This window comes from Brachypodium distachyon, chromosome 3, assembly GCF_000005505.3.
Source record: "Brachypodium distachyon strain Bd21 chromosome 3, Brachypodium_distachyon_v3.0, whole genome shotgun sequence".
Lineage (NCBI taxonomy): Eukaryota > Viridiplantae > Streptophyta > Magnoliopsida > Poales > Poaceae > Brachypodium > Brachypodium distachyon.
The window spans coordinates 6,970,376-6,992,932 of NC_016133.3; the positions used below are offsets into that span (position 1 = coordinate 6,970,376).

At 45.3% G+C, this 22,557-nt stretch overlaps 2 protein-coding genes, 1 long non-coding RNA gene and 1 other non-coding gene across 21 annotated transcripts; 3 read left to right on the plus strand and 1 right to left on the minus strand.

Annotated features, from left to right (window-relative positions):
• Positions 1 to 1,766: 1,766 nt before the first annotated feature.
• TRNAV-AAC lies at positions 1,767 to 1,840 on the plus strand. Its single transcript has one exon. It is a non-coding gene; the product is annotated as a tRNA-Val (tRNA).
• A 7,574-nt stretch (positions 1,841 to 9,414) lies between these two features.
• Positions 9,415 to 11,180, plus strand: LOC100826451 (heat stress transcription factor C-2a). The gene is made up of 2 exons (XM_003571097.4): positions 9,415 to 9,826; positions 10,107 to 11,180. Exons 1-2 carry the CDS (start codon positions 9,602 to 9,604, stop codon positions 10,824 to 10,826), a joined length of 945 nt encoding a protein of 314 aa, XP_003571145.1. The 5' UTR covers positions 9,415 to 9,601; the 3' UTR covers positions 10,827 to 11,180.
• Positions 11,181 to 13,178: 1,998 nt separating this feature from the next.
• LOC100832560 (E3 ubiquitin-protein ligase CCNB1IP1 homolog) lies at positions 13,179 to 17,886 on the minus strand. 6 transcript variants are annotated; one of them, XM_014900310.2, is made up of 10 exons: positions 17,710 to 17,886; positions 16,320 to 16,416; positions 15,616 to 15,703; positions 15,429 to 15,501; positions 15,084 to 15,129; positions 14,957 to 14,987; positions 14,440 to 14,695; positions 14,188 to 14,351; positions 13,695 to 13,962; positions 13,179 to 13,528 (listed from the first exon to the last, which is right to left on the minus strand). In XM_014900310.2, the coding sequence occupies exons 3-10, from the start codon at positions 15,683 to 15,685 to the stop codon at positions 13,522 to 13,524; spliced, it is 915 nt and encodes a 304-aa protein (XP_014755796.1). In that variant the 5' UTR covers positions 15,686 to 15,703; positions 16,320 to 16,416; positions 17,710 to 17,886; the 3' UTR covers positions 13,179 to 13,521. The 6 variants fall into 6 exon arrangements, with proteins under 6 accessions (XP_014755796.1, XP_014755797.1, XP_010234083.1 ...); XM_014900311.2 differs by having other exon boundaries at positions 16,320 to 16,447; XM_010235781.3 differs by lacking the exon at positions 16,320 to 16,416 and having other exon boundaries at positions 13,695 to 13,935.
• A 9-nt stretch (positions 17,887 to 17,895) lies between these two features.
• LOC106866489 lies at positions 17,896 to 22,428 on the plus strand. Of its 13 annotated transcripts, XR_002964304.1 has the most exons (7): positions 17,899 to 18,554; positions 18,635 to 18,714; positions 18,915 to 19,002; positions 19,523 to 19,558; positions 19,650 to 19,698; positions 19,794 to 19,829; positions 19,928 to 20,677. It is a non-coding gene; the product is annotated as an uncharacterized LOC106866489 (long non-coding RNA). The 13 variants fall into 13 exon arrangements; XR_002964310.1 differs by having other exon boundaries at positions 17,910 to 18,554; positions 18,915 to 19,685; positions 19,928 to 19,977; positions 20,364 to 20,677; XR_002964309.1 differs by having other exon boundaries at positions 17,910 to 18,554; positions 18,915 to 19,571.
• The last annotated feature ends 129 nt before the right edge of the window (positions 22,429 to 22,557 follow it).

Genomic DNA, 22,557 nt, shown 5'->3' on the forward strand with positions numbered 1-22,557 from the left:
CAATATTCACATCCATATTCATCAGGTATCCATGGATTATCCATATCCATGCAATGTACATCATAAACAGCAGCAAAAGCATATACAGCAGTATAACAGCAGCAAACAGCACTATACAACAGCAGCAAAGAGCAGTATAACATGAGTTCAATATAAGCCTCACAAATGTCTCACAATAGCACTACATAGCTCACACAAAGTCTCACACAATTGCATAAGAAAATAGGTCTTATTACAACACAACGGTTGATAGGTGAATATAAAAGATTGATTTAGTTGCTAGGCTTCCTACAATGGGAATTGGGAAAACATAAATTAAATACCTAAAACTAATAACACAAAACATAGAAATGAGCAATGCTGCAATGAGAACATTACCATTTCTTCTTCATCTTCCTCAAGAACAGTTTGAAGAAGATCAATATCAATAACACCTAATGCAAAGATAAGACACAAGTTATCTTTCACATGGCATAAAAGAACTGGAATAGAAACTTTCAATATCAATGTCAGTAATTTATTTATTTCATTAAATACCGGGTATCCATGGATCGAATGTGATATCCGTACCCGCTCCATGAGTTGATGGGTATCCGTGAATGGATATTCATGTATTGAAAATCCGATCCATACCCGTGATCCATGGGCTGGATATCCATGGATATCCACATTTTGACTATCCATTGACATCCTGAAGGAAGATTGAAGAAGAGTTCTTTCGTACCCCAGTACTTTATAAGGGAAACTGGACTACCATTCAAATCCAACCCTGATTTCACAGGATATATTTGATATTTTTCCATGCTGATCCAAAGGGTCACCGGCGGATCCAAAGGGTGGCCCTGGAAATAGAGCCCATATACATATATACACTAGTTAGTAGTGTATCTTAAACCCACCAAAAAAGAAAAATCAGCTCGAGCAAATAGCCCATCTCCCCGGCTAGTTATCGTTTTCTTTCTGTTATGTATGTACGCATCACCGCAACGGATCGGGCCGTGTAGCAGCCTAGCATACGAGCACGAGCAGCTAACATCGCATCGTATTTCTCGCCATCGATCGTCGCTGCCTGTCAGATGACGGCAAACATACGTTGTGTCACCGCGAGCACGCGATGGGGCAGCAGCTTACACGGAGCCGTCACATTTTTTTGGCCTTTCCTTGAATCGAACTAAGGTTTGCTCATTGATCGAATTGAAATTTCGCAAAATTGTTCCAATGCCTTGTTTTTCTCTTGCCCAATTAAATACTACTAGTATATTTGAGAAGAAAAATTGCTGGTTATAATTTATATTGGGATAAAATTTTATACATTGGACCATCCTGACTTGAAAACCTAGATCCGCCACTGCAAAGGGTCATGCGTGTTTCTGCTCAAGCGAGCCATGTGACTACTGGGGAGGGGTTAAGCCAAAACAAGGAGACCAGAGCATCGTTAGCAAGGCCGCGAGGAGCACGGCAGTTCCAGAGCATGGCGAGCCGCGAGGTCTCGCGGAGTCGCAGGAGACTGAGACTGGACAGAGCACCGTTTGAGTGGGGAACTGAGCGTGCGTTCTTTTCGGCTTCTACACCCAGCTTCTCTGAAAATCTGTCGTCACCTAACTTCCTAAGAAGCCACTTCATGAGAAAAGAACGCACCCTCAGTGGCTCAGTCCAAGGATATTCTCTCTCTCTCCATGAAGTGAGCGGCATATAAAATTTCGAGGTACTGAAGGTCTCCGTATGTATAAATACAAAATCTTTTCTTTCGTATATTTAAGAACAATGGTTTCGTGGTGTAGTTGGTTATCACGTCAGTCTAACACACTGAAGGTCTCCGGTTCGAACCCGGGCGAAGCCAATATTTGCCCATTTTTCCATGTTGCTGCGCGCGGCAAACGACGAAGCCAATATTAGTTATTTTTTCCATGTTTCTGAATTGGCTTTCCACCGCCGTTGCGCCGCTTACCTTCGGCCCAAACCATCATGGGCCGGTGGGAATACTCTCATCCCCATAGGCCATACGTCGTAAATTGTTTGAAACATTTCGCTGGAGCCGAGCTCCACAATCAATCTCCTCTCCCGTGATCCTCGTTCTTAGCACATTAAGTAACATCCTAAAATTGCTCAAAAAAAAATTAGGAGTAACATCCTAAAATTACTTTGCTCGAAGAAAAAGAGGTATAGAGTACATGACTATTTTCTAGACAACTTTTCTGACAATAAATTTCTGTCTCCTTGTATTTTGTGTTCGTTATAAATATTTGATACGGTAGTAGTACTACTAATTTCATACATGACGTACCGAATATATTTAGTTTTGTGACAATGTCACGCGTCAATTCATGGTTAAAGTTGTCTGCCATGGACCACGCCCATATCTCAAAACGTCATACGGAACAACGATAGCATCGTTCTTTCCCTGATTCCAGGACCAAGAAAAACCTACAACGAGATCTACGAAATACCAATATACAAACGACAACGTTGATGCTACGCCTGGGATAACTTGGACCACCGTACCAGGCGCAGTTGGTCGCCACGTACCCTGGTTTCGACGATGACTCGACGTAATATGTTGCCAAGGCAGGGGGTCACAGCACAGGGTCGCTCTCAATCGGCACGCCAGAAAGCTAAATCAGGAAAGACAGGCGGAGTATATAATTCCGAGGAACCAACCGGGGAGGGGCACCGAGCCACCCCGAACCCCCCCGATTTCATCACCATATCTTAAGATTCTCTTGGCACCGAGCGGCTTCTTTAACTTCTCTTGGCCCTAGCAGCCCGTATTTAGAACAACCTGTTCCGCTGTTCGTCCCCTGGCCACACATTAAATCGTTTCTTTGGTTACCAAAAGAGGTTAAGAATATGTCCAGATGAAGTGACATGACTAAACAAATGGAAAGTTGATAGTTCAAAATTGCACTTGCCGCTTTGTTTGACAGCAGGAGTATTGTCATGTCGACGTATAAAAATAAAAGGGCATGCCCAATCGGCTATGGATGTGTAAGCCATGCATCGTTTTATATTGATGATGCTGACGAAACTTGGGTTGTTTTTTGGAAGGGACTACGATAGGCAGGCACAAAGGTCGACCGAAACGTATTTCCTTTTCCATTGACGTTTAGACACCCTCAAAAGCAAATTACAACGAACCGGTATATCATGCTACCATATTTGATCACCGTAGATGTTTTCCATGAGCCTACCTAGCTACGAATGTGGGACAACTAGAGATAAACGATGATCTAAGGCTGCCAGAGTTAACCATGCGAGAATTTGAGTCGAAAAAAATATAACAAAGTTTGCTTGTTCGCAAGACAAACAGGCTTACATACTGGAATTAAAATTTGAGGTTTTCAAACAAACCTTGCAAACTGAAAAGTAGGGAGTACCGGACACGAGACGGGAAGCCGGGGGGCAGCCCCCAAGGCCCAAGCCAGCAAGTAGTCTCGCTCGGCGGGGTTCGATCGAGCTTTGGCGAAGGGAGACGCGACGCACGTGAGCCATCGGCCGCCCGCCACGTGACGGTCAAGGGGTCTGCGCGCGCATGCCACTATGCAAGCGGATGGGGTCCTATCTATCAACGCCAGCTGACGCCAGCGAGCAAGCGGTGCGGTGCAGTGAAGGGTTTAGATTTAGGGAAGGACTAGCGCACGACGTTCGCGCCTGGGGCATACAGCGCGTACGATAGTAAGTGGCCAGGGCTGCTTAGTTTGCATGCATGTTGCGATGATTAGCTAGCTTATCGATATGAGGTTAAAATGTTCTAACTTTTACACCGTGAACCTGATTTACGATCCGTCTTCACGGTTAGTTTTGTCTCGATGAGATCTTCGAAACTAAATCTTATCTTTATATCTTTCGACGATTTTTTTTGTCTTAATAGTTACCATCTAATAATATACCAAGTCGCCCCCCTGTTAGTAACAAATTACCATGTGGTAAGTTATTCTAAAATAAGATGGTAACTTGTGCATTATATTCCGGCAAAAAAGGTCACAATTTTGTATGTTTGACAACATTTTTCTGCCTTCAAAATTACCTCCCAATAATATATCAAGATGCCACTTGTTAGTAACAAATTACCACATGATAAATTCATACAAGAAACTGTGATGATTTGTATATTATAGTTGCCATCCAATAATATATAAAGTTGCCACGGTGGTAGTAATAAGTTGCTACCACGTAGTAGCAAGTTGCCATGTGGTCTTTGGACCACCTAGCAACGCCAACAAGCACTAGAACGAGCCGGCAGGCCACCGTTCTTGCCCTTCCATCACGGTTGCCGGGAGCTTGCCAAAAGAGAGCTTGTGTTAGTAGACGGTGTGATATTTGTTGTGCTAAGGCCCCAAAAGACCAGTGAACCGAAGCAGTATACATCGTCAAAGATGAGAACCATCGATCGGAAAAGCCTGCACTGAAACCACATGAATAAACACGAAAGCCAACTAAAACCCAAGGGGTTTCCCGAAAACCCAGAAAACCTGTTGAAAGGGCATTTCGATCCTTAAGTGTTTTGGTATTAATGATAACATAACTTGTGGACTAATCGTGCGCCAAGTGTTTTCAGATTTTATAACTAGTGTTGTGACACGATTCATCGCCCTCAAAAAGGAAAGAAGAGTATAAGGATTTATGCCTTTTTACTTTATTGAGTCATAGGAAAATCCGTACTATAAAGAGGGAGTCCATTTGGGAATGCTTGGTGTGAATCAACTTCACGTACACAAATCTACTAAATTGCACCCACATAAAGCCTAAACCCAGTTTTGAGTTGAGAGTTGTTGTTATCCTGCTAAGCCTGTCAGACTTTTTTAGAGGTAGCCGGTACTACCGCCGGAGGTCCGGTGGGCGGAAGTTCTGCCCTGGTACAGGTCTAGTACTGAAACGCTACGGGAATCCTACTGCGTATAGCGGTAGGAGACCGGTAGCAGGGCAGAAGTTCTACCCCCTAGAACTTCCGGTCTACTACCGCCCTGGCACCGGTGTTACTGAAATGTGTCCAAACGGCTGGATTTCTATGGGGTATAAAAGGGGCTTCGTCCCCAACGGGTTTCCTTGCCCGAGTACACCCAGTTCATCCCCATTCTCTCACCCAAGAACACCAAGAGCTTCAAATCTCGAGATCTCTCTCCCTAGTGCATCCCCCAAGCCAATACTTTGAGGAAGGGTCGAGAAGAGCTCGATCTAGGGTTCCACCAAATCAAAAGTTGGTTCCCCTCGTTTTTCTTGGTGGGTTTTGTTACTCTTGGGATTTTGGGATCACTAGCCGGAAGGTGTCTCTTTAAGCACTCCAATCTTGTGAGGAGGTGTCTGAGGATTTGGGAAGGAGTCTCCAATTTAGTTGTGGATTCGTGCCCTTCCTCATGTTTGTAAAGGTTTGACGTTCGCCTTCAAGGAAGCCATTAGTGGAACTCACCTCGCTTTTGTAGTGTTGTAAGAGCTCATCTCACCTTTGTGATGTGGTGAGTTGGAGAATAGAGTGAGCCTTCGTGGCGTCTCTTCCTTTGTGGTAGAGCACTTCTCCAAACGGAGATGTACGCCGATCCCAATAGGTGGGACTCCGGCAAAATCTTCGTCTTCCCGTGTGGTATCATACTTGCCCCTTTTACTTACTTGTTTTACTTCATTGTCTATACTTTGCTTCGGCTATTGCACTTCATACTAGGGTTGCATTTCTTTTAGAGAATTTAGTGAACCCTAGGATTAAGTGTTTGTATCTTTCAAGAAAAGAAAGTTAAAAAGTAAAATTTGTTTGTCGCCTATTCAACCCCTCCCCCCCTCCCTTTAGTCGACCATACCGATTTTTCACCTGCCGGATCCCAAAGGATTTGCCGGACACGTAGCTACACATGACCTCCGCCGGCGCTAGACACACCACCAGAGCGAGGACAGTGCAGGGAAGACATTATTCTGACTACAAGATATCACCTGTCTCGCTGTCTTGAAGAACACTCTCGAAAAACCAAAAACTAGAACCTGAAAATTCTTCCGCCGACGAGCCGCTCGGATCTGCCGCACCTCCGAGGCCAGGAATTGAAGGCCATCGGAGGCGGGATTGACTGAAGCCGGCGGAGGGCTTGCAAACCCTAACCGCTGCTGGTCGCAGGCAGATCGCTTTTCCGTCCTCGTGGGCGTGCGTAACCAGCCTGCAGCACGAGCTGATAGTTAGTGTAAGGCATAATGATGCATGCATCAGTACGGCAGCAAGCAACCCCCACTAATTAGACGTGCATGGGGAGGAAGCTAAGCTGCCACTTGCAATGCAAGCCATCAGCACACACGCTAACATCAGAAATTGCGAAAGCCGTTAGCACAACAGCAACGCGCCAGCGCCAGTTCGCGGATGCACGCGCTATATAATTTCCGTTAGATTTAGATAGCCACGTCCTCAGGGGCGGAGCTAGAGTAACGCCTGGGTATGCAAGGCATACCCATGTGTTTTTCCAAACAAAAAACAGTATATATGTCCATATATGTGTACCACATAAGAAAAGAAGAAATTCTGATCTATTCCTAGCCTCTCACGTCCTCAGTTTCAAAGCCATGCCTCATGATTACTTCGGCACTAGGTCACTTGGGCCTTTGTGAATTCTCCTTGGCTGCTCGTTAACCAACGAGGCAGGTAAGCATTGATGCATCGGATTGTCACCTGCTCGCTTGAAGAACACACAAACAAAACTGCAGCACGTCCAGCATGTTCTCTACTCTGATCTCTGCAGTACTGATATGATCGTCGGCGCATGTAAGATCTTGTGTTTTCCCCAATTGTGATTAAAAATAGAAAATAGGGATGATCCATAAGTTATTAATTGATCCTTTGTAGTATTATATCGTGTTTATGCAGTGTGTAACAAGAAAAAACTCAACCTTGGATACCCATTTTGGAAATCCTAGCTCCGCCACTGCACGTCCTGGATGATCCTATCCGGTGCACGTGCAAATTCCACCGAACTCTACACGGGAAACTACAAATGGCCATCCCAATCAATTTTTCTACTCTTCAAAAAGAAAAAGAAAAAAGAAAATCAATTTTGTACGTAGGAATACACAAGAGTTCGCATGGCGCCGTTGACCAATGCCTTAAGGGCAGGCTTTTGGAAAACTCATTGCATGCACTGTACTGTACTGTACTGGTGGCGATGAAGGCGGCGGTGACGTAGACGGGCAAAACAACGAGGGCGGCCGTCGTTACCAAGGAGGTGAGAAACAGGAAGAGCAACCCAGACATGATTCTAAACTTTTTTGCCTTTTCCTCTCTGTGTTTTCTCCAAGGGCTTTGAGAGCGTGCTGATGACGTGTTGTAAGTAGATTGTAAACAAGACAAGAATGGAACCGTAATCTTTACCGATGATTGATTGCACAAATATATCGAGACTCAAATATGGCAGTTCCTTGGAGACAAGACTCCCGAATAGCAACTTCCGACAGTTTTGGAGGAATCGTGGGATGCCACGGTTAAGGAGTGATTCTTACTCTGATCCTAAATTGTTGTTAAAATATTACATGTATGTAGACGCTTTTTAAGAATAGATAGATCCATATTTGAGTAAATTTGATTCAAGAATTTAGAATAAGAGGATATCTGTTAATTATTCTTAACACTATCAACGACGACTGACGACAGCCAGCAAGCGGAGCGGTGCGGTGCGCGGTGCAGGGTTCAGATCAGATAGCCACGTCGTGGATGTCATGATCCTATTTGGTGCACGTGCAAATTCCACCCAGCTCTACATGGAAAACTGCGAATGGCCATCGCAGTTTCGTACATAGTCAAGAGTAGATAGGTGTGCACAAAAATTCGCATGGCGCTATTGACCAATGCCTTAAGGTCTAAGGCCTTTGGAAAACTCATTGCACTTTGTTTATGCGCTCAGTATACTCCGCTCGTGGCTTTCATACATCGGTGATCCTCAACCTCCTCCGCTCGTGGCACGTACGTACTCCGCTAGAATTTAAACATCATGTACGACGTCCGAGCCAATGTTTATGAATCATATGGGCATCCAATGCACCGTTCTTTTGAGTTTTTGACAACCGTCCAGTGCTAAGATGAACTTGTTTATTTAATCGAAAAGGGTGAGCGAGCCAGTCGTGTGACTCACCACGCGCCATCCTGTCCCCGGAGGGGACACTGGCCTAGTAAACAGGACCAGAATTAAGTACTACACTGCACACAGGATAAGATTAGCTTCGCCAATAACGTCCAGCTGCCCCGGTACGACAGGGACGGGTCCCTTGGCGTTGCATAAACAAACGTGAGAGAAACGTGCAGGGGCAACCGGGCAAGACGCGGCCTGCATGCGCGGCGCCACGGGCGCAGACGCCCAGGCAAGCGTGGCGCGCCCGGGTAAAAGCCCCTCCCGTGCGGATGGGGACCTTTTGCTCTCCCAGCGGCCACTTGTACGGACCGCCGACGTATTGTACAGTACTAGCACGCCCTTGCCTGCCGCGGCTGGGCCGCGTGCGCGCACTGGGCAGATGGCCAAGTGCCGCGTCGCGGGTGCTCGTGGAACCATTTGGGGACGCACACATGGGGGAAAGGCGGTGTCTCGCGCGCTGCGCCAGAGCGCCCCGAACGGCGAATTAGCACCGAGGCCGTTGTGTTCGGTGCCGAGCAGCTGGATGGAACCAAGTGTTGCTGGGAGGAAAGTGTACCCCGAATTCTCAAGTCACATAAACGTCTGAGACTTCTGCAAAAAAAGAGAAAAATCTAAACAAAATATTCGTTGCGAAAAAAGCTCACCGTCGACAGTGTATGCTAACTTGCTAAGCACATATATTAAAAAAATAAAATAGAAATCGGAGAACCATCGATCTGATAAAAATCTGAGACTTTACACGGTAAGTAAACGAGATCGAGCTTCGTGGAGTATAATTTAGTCTGCGAATCATCGCCCGCTCAACAAGAAAGAGCCACGTACCTGTGCCGCGTGCTAGGTGTCACGCCGAGGTTCGCCCTCCCTGGGCCCGCACCGTCCCCGAGACAACACAACAACAAGAAGAACAGAAAGAAATTACCATGACCAATCCCCGCCCGCTCCCGCCACAGTTTTCCCAACCCGGCATCGGACACTCGTCTCTCGTACTAGTCGATCCCCCAGTCCACGAGCAAAATCAACCGGCAGAGGCCACCTCCGATTTCTCTCCACCCAAACGACAGACAGGCGAGGGGAAAGGGCAAAAATATTCTACACCAGGAGTCGTAATATCCGAAAGCGTCCAAAGCGAACCGCGCGCTTTTTCCTCTCCGCTTTACGTCGACTCAGCGTCGAGCCAAGCTAGAAAATCGTATGGCTGGACAGCTCGCCACGCAGGGCTCCCGCGCTTCAACACGCGTCCATCCTTACTTGGCACCTGTCCCCCGTCGCCTCCCTTTGCCCTTGCATCCCCATCTCCCCGACGCTGCCGAGCCAGGAGATCCATCCATCCATCCGTATATATCTCGACACGCCCCCTCTCTCCCCGGTACCTATCCCGGGCTCCCACTCCACGCCCGCAACTCCTCCTTCTTCCCCCTTTCCCTTTCACCCGGTTGCCAGAATCAGCGACACACGAGTACGCCACGCACGCACACGCAGCTGTGGTCTAGCGCTTTTTTGAGAGGGGGCGAGTGATGATGACCGGCGGCGGCGGCGGTGGGGAGGCGGCGGGGGTGGCGCCGTTCGTGGCCAAGACGTACGGGATGGTGGAGGACCCGGCGACCAACGGGGTGATCGCGTGGGGGAGCGGCAGCAACAGCTTCGTGGTGATCGACCCCTTCGTCTTCTCCCAGACGCTGCTCCCCACCCACTTCAAGCACTCCAACTTCTCCAGCTTCGTCCGCCAGCTCAACACCTATGTACGTATACATGTCGATCCGCCTCTCGGCCAGTTTTGAAATTCTTGCTGCGTCTTGAAGGTCTGGGTTGTGTTCGTCCTCCTGCCCAATTGAGTGCATCGAGTCCGTGGTGGTAGTGACGAATTTGTCAGACTGAGTGTAAATTGTCAATTTAATTTTGTCAGCACCGTCGAATTTTCTGAAGAGTTCGAGTTCGACTTCAGCGTAAATTGCCGCAAGTGATTTGAGGCTCTTGTTTCTTCTCTTCTGTAACTGATCTATGATCATGTATTTGTACCAGGGTTTCAGGAAGGTCGATCCTGACAAATGGGAGTTCGCCCACGTGTCGTTCCTGCGGGGGCAGACGCACCTCCTCCGCCAGATCGTCCGCCGCAGCAGCAGCAGCGGCAAGCGCAAGGACGACGGTGGCTGCGCCGGCGCCAGCGGCGCGGACGACCACGACGACGACAGCACGACGATGGTGGCCATGGAGGTGATGCGGCTGAAGCAGGAGCAGAAGGCCATCGAGGACCGCGTGGCCGCCATGTGGCGCCGCGTCCAGGAGACGGAGCGCCGGCCCAAGCAGATGCTCGCCTTCCTCCTCAAGGTCGTCGGCGACCCCCAGGTGCTGCGCCGCCTCGTCGCCAACACCAGCAGCAGCAACAGCAACAGCTCCAGCGGCGGCAGCGACCGCAGCGAGGTCGCCTTCCACGGCGGCGGCGGCCCGGCCGAGGGCGCCGAGGTCAAGAGGCCGCGGCTGCTTCTCGAAAGGGACCACCAGCACGGCGGTAAGATGTCGTCATCGCCTGCAGCCGACGGCGTCGGCATCGGCATCGGATCGGGGGTCGGCGTGAGGCGCGACGGGTTCTACGGCGTCAGCGAGGAGACCTTCGCGCCGGAGCACAGCGTCGACTTCACCGGGTTCTACACCGGCGGCGACGGGTTCGGCGACGGGCAGGTGGACGCTGGCGGCGGCGGCGGCGACCTGCCGTACGCGTTCCCCGTGGACAGCGGCTACTAACTGCTCATCGCTGACTGCCTCTTCTTGTTGTTTGGATCGTGTGCTTTTCGCCGGCCGATTTGTGTACGTATTTTGCGGCGAATTGCGAACCGAACTGCTGCTGCTCTCTGTGTAAAGAAAGGAATTCAGCTAGGTAGCTCCCCTAGTAGGCTTGTAGCTGGTACAGTAGTACTCCACTGAACTGCTATACTAGTCAGGTTTCTCCTTTCGGTGTGCGCCCCTGACTTGTATTTGGGGCAACCGAGTGTACAGGCGCGCGCTAAATAAGATGTGTGAGATCGTTCCGTGTAGACAGCAAAATTTAGTTGATTTCCCTCCCTGTTTGTTCAAGAAAAAAAAAGTTGATTCCCTCCATGTGAAGCGCACTGAAACGTATATACGTACATATTTGATTTGATCGGAGGGAGTACTATTCATAGGATTGGTGTCGGCCGTCGAGTGACACACCGATCGTAGCTTCGCTTGTTGACTCGAGAGCTTGGATCAATCAAAGCTTGTGAGTTACTTGAGGTTCCCAGTTTGGGGATGGGCTCGAACTCGTCGTGGTCAAAGCTGGCATATGACAAGACTATATATGCAAGTATTTTGTGCCGGAAAACACTGCATGACTCTGCAAACACATACAGGTATCTTGTAAGCTTAGACATGATAAAAATTCAACTCGATTCAATCTCGACAATTGCTTTCGTTATCTAATCCCCCTCGCACTACAAATGGTCGTGTAATGGCCTCACTAGCGCTCTGCCGAAAAGGAAAAAAACAGGGAGGAAGAGATCAACCTTCAACCCCGAGCGAGTATCTTCTTTTTGGTACCCTGCTAGGCCAGGCCTAGGGAGATTTTAACAGGCCCAAACATGAAAAGGTGTCAACATTCCAGAATTAAGGCGTTGTTTGGATTCAAGGAAGTATTTGTTTTTTGGACCTTCAGTATTTTGTTCAAATTTGAACTTTCAAACTTATATACTAAAAACTTTACCGGGGAATACAAATAGGACCTAATCATTTTTCGAATTAAACTACTCCCTCCGTCACATATTAAATGACTCAAATTTCCTTAAATATGGATGTATCTATATGCAAAAAGCGTCTAGATACATGTAATATTTCGACACTTAATATGGGACGGAGGGAGTAGTACCCTCCGTCCAACAAAAGATGTCTCAAGTTTGTCAAAATTTGGATGTATCTAGACATGACTTAGTGTATAGATGCATTTAAATTTAGTAAAAGTTGAGACATCCTTTGTTGGACGGAGAGATTATCAGATTGGTATTCCAGGCTCAAGGCTTTCGGCCTAAAAATTCAAAACCAAAGCCTCTGCGTATTGTGTGCAACAACGTGTTAGTGCAATCCGACTGGCAAGTAAAAAAAAAAAGAATGTGCTCCAAACTTGTATGAAATTCGAAATCAAAAGCAAAATTCTGACAGTTCTCTTATTTTGGTACTCCTGACGTACGCCGCTTCGGTGCAGTACTCCAGGTGACTTTGGCTGGCTGACCTGTGGGACCCACACGTGAGCCGCCTAAAGTCACCTGCACTAACTTCACTAAATCCTCCACTCCTACATAGGTTATCGTTGAACTTGAAATTTTGTGCATATGTAATGTTTTCCAAAAAAAATGTTCGTAGGTAGAATAAGCCCTGGAGTACATGCACAATTGTTTTTCTATGATTTTCATGACTTCTACTAGTGGAACTGTACAAAGATTGCACGCAACGCGAATCGCATACAGTATTCTCCAGCTCCAGGATTGGAGACTTCGAGCGCAGAGAACCGAGTCAAACGGCATGTCATCAAAGAGCCAACACCTGTCAACAAACGCTGTCAAAGGAGTATTAGCCAATGACTAGGTTCCAGCACGGTTGGGCCGCACCTGCCCTGTTGGCGTAAAAATAGCCAAATATCATTTAACAAACACACTCAGCAGCTACCGGTGCTCTGAAGTCCTCAGGGAACAGCCAAAGATAGCTTACACTGGCACTTAATTTCGGCAATTAGGCAGAAAGGCCATAAGACTGCTGACTGGAGAAGGGGAATGCAATTATAAAAAGGCGTATACGCCATAAAGGACCACGGTTAGGTGGTGTGCATAACAGACCATGCCATCCAAGAAGAACCATACCCACAGGTATTACTGGTCCCAGGCTAGCTTATACAAAACAATAGAGAATCTCTTTTCTAGTTTTCAACTACAGAACGCCTGTCTTGTAAGTAACTAGTGTCACTAGTTGCCACTTGAAGAACAAAATACTTTACGAAATACAAATCAGTTTGAGTTGGCTCATTATAGAAGTTCAATCACACCATTAAAAAGTAACAAAATGTAGCCGAACCTGAACAACCTTCCGTCATTGAGTGCAGTAGTAAATTACTAGATGTTTATTTCCAAATCACAGGACATGCGTCCGGAAGTTCGATTACAGTGTCAGGCTGTCAGCTATATCATCCATATACATGTAACTGCAACAATGACGAAGTGCCAATACATCTTGATTAAGCCAGGTGCATTTCCAGGACACAACTACGTTACTGATTGATCCCCTGCAACACTTTCTACACGAAACAACGTGCCAAAATAACAGGGAGGAAGGGAGACCGGAGACAGATTGATCTTACACAATCCTCAGCCCTTCCATGGCAAGATTATGACAGACTCAAAGAAGAAAGTCTTCTCAGCTCTTCCAATTCTACAGTCTACAGCCTGACATACCAAAGTTTCACAAGTTAGTATACAGTACAGGGACAAGCATAGGTATTTCATGTTAACGTTGAAACAACTAGCTCTAGAGCAAACTGTGTAAACTTCCCTTAGAAAACTAACCATTTATATATGAAGGTATACGTGTGAGCAAAATAGAGAATATTACGTGAACAATTGTGGACGGTTACGGGATAGCTGAGGACGCTTCATTGGTGAGATAATCATATTTCGCAGAGCTGCGGAAGAATTGTTCATGTTCGCTCCAAAGGTGGACCGTGCCGGCTGTCTGGGTCTCATATCCATTGGAGGTGCTGCAGTATGACCAGGAGATCCCGCAGAGAGCTCAAATGGACCAGAGTTCTCACGACGTTGCCTTGGTTGTGGAGCCCATCCCTCCTCTCTGCGCCCTGGGGTTTCAGGAGGATCAATTGATCCTGCAACCAGTGAATGAACTGTTTTTGTGGAGAGCTAAAAGTATTTATATGCTTCTAGCCTACTAGAAAGATGAGGCATCATGTTTAACATATTCCTGGTTGGATGTATAGCAAAAGTAGCTATCAGTAGCCTCTTGAAAGCAAAAGTACTTGAACAAATGCTTAATCAGAATGAGCAATAGACTGAACAGCTAAATAAACCAAGTCCCTAATGCCTCAAATTACCTTGTCTCAGAGGGTTGCCGCTATCCAATATGTTGGGCATGCCTGAGAACAAGTCTGGTTGAGCTCTTGAGAAGTAGTTGTTTGCAGGTTGAATGGCTGAACGTTTTACCGACTCATACTCGTTTCTCAGCTGATCATACATCTCGTCGAGCTTCCTTTTCTGCCTGGAAAGGAAAGCACAATCAGTTCATACACCTTGGATGAAGCAGAACTTTGTTCCTTTCAAGGAAAATAACGGTGAACTAGACTAACCTGGATTTCTCTGCAAATTTTTCTTGTAGTTCCTGCTTATCCCTCGTCAAGTTTTCAATCTCTTGTTCCATCAACTGGCACCTTTTGCCCATCTTCTGGTATGCAGTATGCACTTCTTCCAGTTTCTCAGTGAACTTTGCCTGAATATGTTCACACTTCTGCCTACATTGACCAAGAACTCTATTCATCTTGTATTGCATCTCCAGTTCTTTCTGTCCAATGTAAAACATGACACTTCTGTATGCACTCTTCATAACTGATTCGTATCACGTTTAAGGAAAAGCAAGACGATTATCATGCTAGTAAGGAAAGAATCAGACTTAAACGGTAGTAACACAAACACTGCCATCATTGTCTGACTTTAGCAAGGTTCTTTTTGAACCATATGTTTGTTAGAATTACTGGAACACAATTGGGGACTACATTTCATATAGAAGATATCGACATTATCCAAGATAAAAATAAGTCAAACAAATCCCACTGTAGATCCAGAGAAAGCAAGAAATAATAAGGATACGTATCTGTGGAGAAATCCCAACCATTGACATCTGAGACAATAGACAACAAATGATGTGATCAGAAAAGATGAATTGCAGTAAACTAAACTACATACATACTGTTATTACGAATGAAATTATACTTACATTTGTCCATTCATCACTTGGGTTTATGTCAATAGGCTTCATGTGGCTGAGAAACAAAAAAAAAAGTATAGATGATATTGACATAATAAAACAAGCACGTGATGTGCGCATGCGTTATGTATGTTTCAGGGGCACACTCTTATCGTTTGGTACCATAAATTGATACTCCCTCCGATCCATAAAAAGTGTCGCCCACCTAGTACAGAATTTGTACCAACTTAATACAAAATGGGCGACACTTTTTATGGATCGGAGGGAGTACAAGACATAAGAAATGTACCATGCACGAAAGATGAGATATTAGCTATGCACTAATGAATGTTATATCAAGGGTAAACTCGTGACCTTTTTGAAAGCACTTGATCACAGATTGGACATGCACCATCAGCACTGAGTATTTTCTTTGCATCCTCCGGACCTGCACAATAGGTAGTTCTGTTCAAATCAAATATATATTCTGCCATAGCTGCAGACCACATGGACTTAACTTCTTTAGAAGCAGAACTGCATTAAACAAAAGGGCAAGGCATACATAAAAGATGGCCACAGGTTGTAGATATGGCTTGCCCTTCCATCTCCCTCCAGCATGCGTTACATTTCATTTTTGTCTCGCTTAATACCTGCAGGTAAGATAAAGATTTACGGCATGCACTAGACAAACTGAATATAGCCATTCTATTGCATTCTGCCCTATAGCACTAAATCAAATGGAAAAAAACTTCGGCTAGAAGCACAAAAATGCATGATTAGTGTAAAAATCACAAAGCAAATGCACAAATAACTGTATTCACTGTTTTTAACTTGATGTAACGTGTAATCATTCAGGCACTTGCCTAATAAATGGCCAGATCTATTAGCTTTGAATACACAAAATTAACTATGAATCACATTTTTATTGTGCATCACAGTTATCACTCATAGCATGGTAACATACCATATGAGTGTACCAGAACTTCCCCAAGCATTATAGATTTTCCACTGGGAAAAGTTCAGCTACAAACAAGACAGTTAAGATGAAAATGTGGAAACAAACAAGCATTCACTGAGGTACAACTCACAGTTTATATTACTTCCATTTGCATTACCTCACGCTTGACTACACTGTGTTGAACTATACATCACAGATCAGGGATGTGAGATCAAAAGTTATACGTATTTGCTTTCTCAAAAAGTAAACCTAAGAATCCTTAGTTTCTCCAGTGAACCCTCGTAAAAACAAAAAGTAAATGGTCTTACAAGGGTCTGCTGTGATGTTCTCTGAATATCCTTAGGTGATTTTCTATGTTTCAGATTTCAGCTAGTAGCTGTTCAGACTTCAGAACCCTTCTCCTGTCTTTGAAAAAATTGCTTGTCATGGTGCATTCCTAATCAGGAATTCAGATGTAAATAGGCATGCAATAAAACTCCGGCTCTAATTTCCTACATTAAACTTGGGCTCAACAACAAAATGGAAATATACGGGAATAATGTTATGTGCAGAATTTCAGCAATTAGGTAGAAATATAATGCTCTAAATTCCTTCATATATTTTGTTAGTTCACATTCGTCACAATGCTATGTGCAAAATATATGAAGATCAAAAGATGTTACAGAAACTAGATGTGCCCTTTTAATGGCTTTCAGAACGTCAGATCTCACATGACGCAGGACAGGAGCAGTCTGCCCATATATAGGCAACATATACTGGAATACGATACATACAGAAATCCTGACATGCACTTCTCCTGATATTTCATCTATATTGTCACCTGGCTACTGATTCTGCTGATTTGTAAACTTAAATCAAATCACAATCTAAGTCTCCAGGAGTTAAAATATCACAATCTAAGATAGAGCAGCTGAATGACATGATCCATCTAGGCGCCAAATTGAAGGCAGCGAGGCTAATTAACCACATTGAATTCAAAAGCTGACCATGCACTGCACAACTGACTCCAAAAACCCGCAGCTAGGAAAAAAAAAAATCCTCTGGCAAAGCTCACAACCAAACGCATCCACAAACAAACACTACAATAGTAAGACTAGTGGGGGGGGGGGGGGGGCATCCTGCAACTAAATCCTCCTCAAAACAGTCAAAATTGTCCTTAAAAACAGCCCCTCTCGCCCTCGCACTGCATTGTATTAGTATGCCAATATTAATATGTTCCTGCTTAATGACACTGAAATCTAATCCCAGAAGACCAAACTGGCCGCCACCCAAAATCATCAAAACGAACTGGCCATCTCTTCCTGGACCCAGACCCAATCCTCTACTGTTCATGCCCCAGCTCTTGTTGCTGTCTGCTCTGGCCAGATTCGTGGCTTCGGCGGGCGGCGGCCCCTCTCTGCCGCCCGCTCTTCCTCTGGCCCTCCCTCAAACCTCTCACCCACCTTCCAGGCATCGTCCACGGCGGGACGGACTCCCGCACCCCCTCCCACCATCCACGACGGCATTCTCCACAGCGGCACGGTCACCCTCACCCAACACCGTGGCATAGCTGTCGCCACGGGCGGACGACCCAGCAGGGTACGATTTGGGGAGGATTAGGAGATGAAACGGGGGGCTAAAGGGCGGAATCCGTTCGTGGGATGACGGGATGAGATACGGTCGGGACTCGGGAGCGAGAGAATCGAAGGGGAGACGAACCTGCGTTGAAGGTGCTCGCGCGATGAGGAAGACGAGCTAGGGGGCTGGGGCGCCCGGCAGCAGGATGTGGAGGGAGGGGTGGTGGCGTGCGTGAGGAGGAAGACGAGCGACGAAGCGAGGGAGCTGGGGCGCTCGGCAGCGAGACTGCGAGAGGGAGGGAAGGGTGCGAAGGAAAATCTCCTCCTTGTTGCGTAAGGTTCCCGTTCAGGCCTTTAAACCCCTCGTCAAACCCTCTTCGTCCAACCGCGCGTAGCCGCGTACCCATTGGTTCTGTGTTTTCTTTCAAAACCGCACGGCTGGCGGCGGCTCAGTGCCGAGCGTCCCGCAGTGATCCCCGCCTCCACTCCCCGCTCTATCTGTCTTCTTCCCTAGGTCGCAAGCTGTCCGCATCTGCCTCCACACCGCCTACTGGCCTTCTCCAGACGGTCATTCTCCCTGCCTCCAACCTCCGTGCCGGGCAGCGACCCACAGCCGCTCCTGCACCTCAGCATGAAGCACCGGCGCATCTTCCAACCCCCATCGTGCCCGAGCCGCCTTGGTAGCCATGGTCTTCGTTCAGGGGGATGGGCTCGGGAGGAGGAGTGGAGGGGAATGCAGGTGGCCAGGGGCAGCCAAGCATTCGGGAGGGGGGAGGGGGCAGGGAGAATTGGGAGGCTGTGGATGACCTCGATGCCATTTCTAGAGAGAGAGAGAAGGAATCACGAATAGGGGGATTGGTGGTCTATGTACTTATCTGCGCGCTGCACCCAAGATATTCGACAAAATGCATAGCCAGGATTGGCGGCCAAAGCCTGCGGTTGAAGCTATGGCAAACTTGAGCAAGCTCATGGGCGGCATTCTCTCAGGTGAGCTTGGTGGCTTTATCATCTTCATCAGATTACACTTCTTATAGTGCCCTTGATCAGTTTTTTTTTATCTAATCTAGACATGGTGTCGGGGGATCAACATGAGTTGAGTGATACTCTGGCTCGAGATTGCAATCAAGACCAGCAAGCTCTAGCCAAGGTGAGTTGGCACAATATATGCAAATGTGCTGTTTGGACATTGTTATGTGCATGGTTAGGAAGTGTTGAAATATGGGGTTCAGTCATTGTTATTCTGGTAAAAAATAAGCAAGTGACACCAATCCATCCTGTGTCATTGTAATCATTGACTTGCTCTGCTTTCTTTTCCGTACATGATGTTTGATTCATTGTGTATGGCAGTCAAGAGGTCATCAAAACAAGATTGCGTTATGAGTTTAGCATCTAGAAAGGGATTACAATAAGTTGTTTGACGTCATTTACTTGTCAGGTAATCACAAGTCTTTATATTTTGGTAGCAGAAATAAAAGACGATGATATCTATGAAATTTCAGTGCCGAGCTTTGTGCATTACTACAGAAAATCAATGCACTTCTGTGCTTCTTGGGAGTATAGGTATCTCATATTGTCTTGGGAGCAAAGTTCAAGATTCAATTATTTCTGTTTTTTGTTTCGAAATTGGCATGTCAGGTTCTCAAGGGTAAAGTGATTCTTATGTTGTGTAGTGCCAACATTCATATCTTGAATCATGGTAACATGGCATACGATCATTAGTTTTCAAATAATATTTTTGACAAATTAGCTATTGTCCCCCAATCTTGAAAACATATGTATTCATGTTGCTTCTCAATCTCGTGGGCACTTAGCTGAGGAGTTGTTGACTGCCATCTTCAATCGCACGAGTCTCTCGTCATTGACAAATATTTTTTCGCTTATGCCTTCACAATTACAGTATTATTTTGTCCTAACTCATATTTGTGGTTGACTTCATATTCGCCTACCTCTGTCAGAGGATGGATCCACATCCTGCACAAGAATGATTTGAGGTAATGCTTCGAGGTATCCACTCTAGCAGACTATCTCTCTTTGTCCTAACTCATATTTGTGGTTGACTTGATATTCGCCTACCTCTGTCAGAGGATGGATCCACATCCTGCACAAGAATGATTTGAGGTAATGCTTTGAGGTATCCACTCTAGCAGACTATCTCTCTTTGATAACCCATGATTTAACTTTTTTACTGGCATGTTTCTTGATCTTATGTTACTTTCCTTATTCCAGATGAACTATAGGGATTTCATGCGGTCTCCTCTCCAGGTGATGATTATTTTTTGCCTATCGTTGGTTTCTGATCATCTGAAGCTATTATTCCTTGCAAGTAATGAGACATATGGCTTTTCTTTTCCTTTTGGCAGCCTCCTGTGTATATGAGACTTTCAAGAAAGATACTGTGGAATATACACAGGTTTTTGTTATATATTGGGAATCTGTAAATACTTTTTCTTCTTCGAGAAAACGCAAAAGCATTGTGTCTCATTGTATTGAAAAGGTGATCTGTAAATACTATAATGCTATAATTTTAAAGAAGCATCCCCATGATTCTTGGTCCTTTGTTGATTTTGAAAAGAGCTTATGTTGCTATCATTGTGATACATGTTATAACACACATCTCAGTTGTCTTTCCTATATGGTTAGTTCCTGGAAATGGCCATTGTAAGTTAACTGGAAATAGTTCTACTGTGCGAGCTGGTTTCTTGCTGTTCAAACTGACCCAAATTTGATAACTTATGATCCTCTGCATGATTAGCAACGAAAATTGTGTTTGACTGGTGAGTTCCTTTTGCTTCGCAGGTAGAGCTGCTTTCCGGGTGGCAAGATAATTTTATCTGCGTGATATCTTTGTGATCTGATCACCGGCTAGGGATTTTGGCGTTCATGACAACGAATGGCCTTCACAACTGCTCCATTTGTGTCAGGTGATTTTGCGATTCAGAGTGTGTGACGCTTCCTGGTTGCTGTAGAATTCCAATAAACATATGCTTAGTGTCAGTTCTGAGCAAGGAACATGAACTTTAATGTCATGATGCTAACAGATCGATTGCACTTGTTCTCCTGGATGGTATGAACCTGTTGTTTGAATTCCTAGCATGATGCTTTATCTGTTATGGTATGCATTGCACCAACCTGGCCAGCTCAGCTGCTTCAACACTGGTCAAGTTGCCGAAGCCAAAGCAAAAGACTAGTTTTGTTATATTTTCAGTACCTAAATTTTCACCTTACTATGTCTAAAATGCAGTATTAACCAGGGCTGTCAATGAGCCGAGCCTGAGAGAACCCTGTCATGCTCCGCTCGAGCTCAATAAAATCCTAAACCGTGCTTGGGCTATCCTAAATTGATCTCAAGCTTGATAACAGTTTCGAGCTCGGCTCGATAAAGCTTGACAAAAAAAAACTACATTTGCTCTTTTAGTTGCGTGAGTAGAGCAAGCTCGCCTATTGGCTCATGGTTAGTTCGATAATGTGAATTTGTTTTATGCGTAACAACATTTCCTCATCTGAAACTTAGAATTTGTTTGATTAAGCTCAAACAGAAAAATCGATATAGCTCGGAAAGCTCGAGTAGGCTCGACAAAATTGAAAAAAGTTACATAATTATGCATCTAAGCAAGCGATGTCGAATTATTCGAGCTTCGAGCTTGGACTCTCGAGAGCCAAACTCGGATAGCTCGTCGAGCTCGAGCTTTTTTGACACTTAACTAACCACATTAACCTTATTTCATTTTACCATTGTTTTGTTTTATTATACCAGCTTCGCATCTGTCAAACAAAATTGCCTTTCTCCTGCATTTATCCAAACAATGAAATGGGCTTTTAGCACAATTCCTTGCAAAGATTCGATCATCCTTACAAACAGCCTACAGATCCAAATGGCAAATGCATGCTAGATCCATGCTTAGCTAAGTAACAAGAGAGCGAAAGAGATATCCCACTGAATCTGCAATTTTCTTCCAGGATCTTTGGTTGCATTATTGGTTTATGGTGCGTAAGCGTCCTCGTAATACCGTGTTATCCTCCCTCTATCAATTGAAAGCTATGCTCGCATGTGACCGTCTTGATCCGCCAAAGAGAGATATACACGACCTATATGTTAGTCCATCACGATTTTCTTTGAGTAGAATAAAATTTCACCTTGTTTTCTTTCTTAGAATGTATTACTCCTCCATTTCATACAAGGAAAACGAGCTGCAAACTTACAAATATTCCATTCCAAACACATTCATTCTTTGAAAATCATCTAAGCTCAGTAGATGATATTAGAGGGCAAGACAGGACGTGTAGCAAAACAGTGGAACTAAAACAATTTATTTTTATTGACAAGAAAAAAATGTGATGTGATGATTATTCGTCGATTGCACAGGTTGTTTGAACATTGTTTGCTCCTTACACTGATCATACTTTTTTTTTTCGAAACCTTGTTCTGTCCTCTTTTGAAGGTTAAATGAAAAACTGGTGAAGGACAGCCCTAAAACTGTTACAAGAGGCTGCATTTTGGAGGAAGATTTGCAGAAGCTCATTTCCGTGTCAAAAGTTATTGCGACATAAGTGCATATTAGTTTCTCTTGATTTTGAGCATATGTTTACTTTTTTCTCCTTGTGTCTTTGTCCTCCTCTCTTCTTTGTCCTCTCCTTGGTTGAACACATAGTTGTAGTCTCAATATTACCGTCGAGTCGAGGGAGGGGGGCAGCACCTTCTAGAAATGTCGTCCCCTAAGAGAGCGGGAAAGAGGTATTGCTCGTATGGCACCAAGGGAAGAGAGGAAATCCATTGATCCCGTTACTGCTTCTTGTCGGTCGTCCATGTGGTTTGCCTCATCCTTCTCTTTTTTCTTCTCCTCTCCTGCTGCTTCTCATCTCGCCACTTCAGCTTCTCTTACGGACACATTTGGAATCTCGATTTTTCCAACTTTTTAAAATTCCTTTTAAATTTGTGTGGCATGAGATTTGTTAAAAGTGTCAACAATGCTAATGCTGTTCTAAACATCTT

Coding starts and splice junctions, on each gene's coding strand:
- LOC100826451 (XM_003571097.4), top strand. CDS start 9,602: ATGATGACCGGCGGCGGCGGCGGTGGGGAGGCGGCGGGGGTGGCGCCG. Junction 9,827..10,106: donor TCCGCCAGCTCAACACCTAT/GTACGTATACAT, acceptor TATTTGTACCAG/GGTTTCAGGAAGGTCGATCC.
- LOC100832560 (XM_010235780.3), bottom strand. CDS start 15,685: ATGAAATGTAACGCATGCTGGAGGGAGATGGAAGGGCAAGCCATATCT. Junction 15,502..15,615: donor AACCTGTGGCCATCTTTTAT/GTATGCCTTGCC, acceptor CCTATTGTGCAG/GTCCGGAGGATGCAAAGAAA. Junction 14,988..15,083: donor CAAGTGATGAATGGACAAAT/GTAAGTATAATT, acceptor CTATTGTCTCAG/ATGTCAATGGTTGGGATTTC.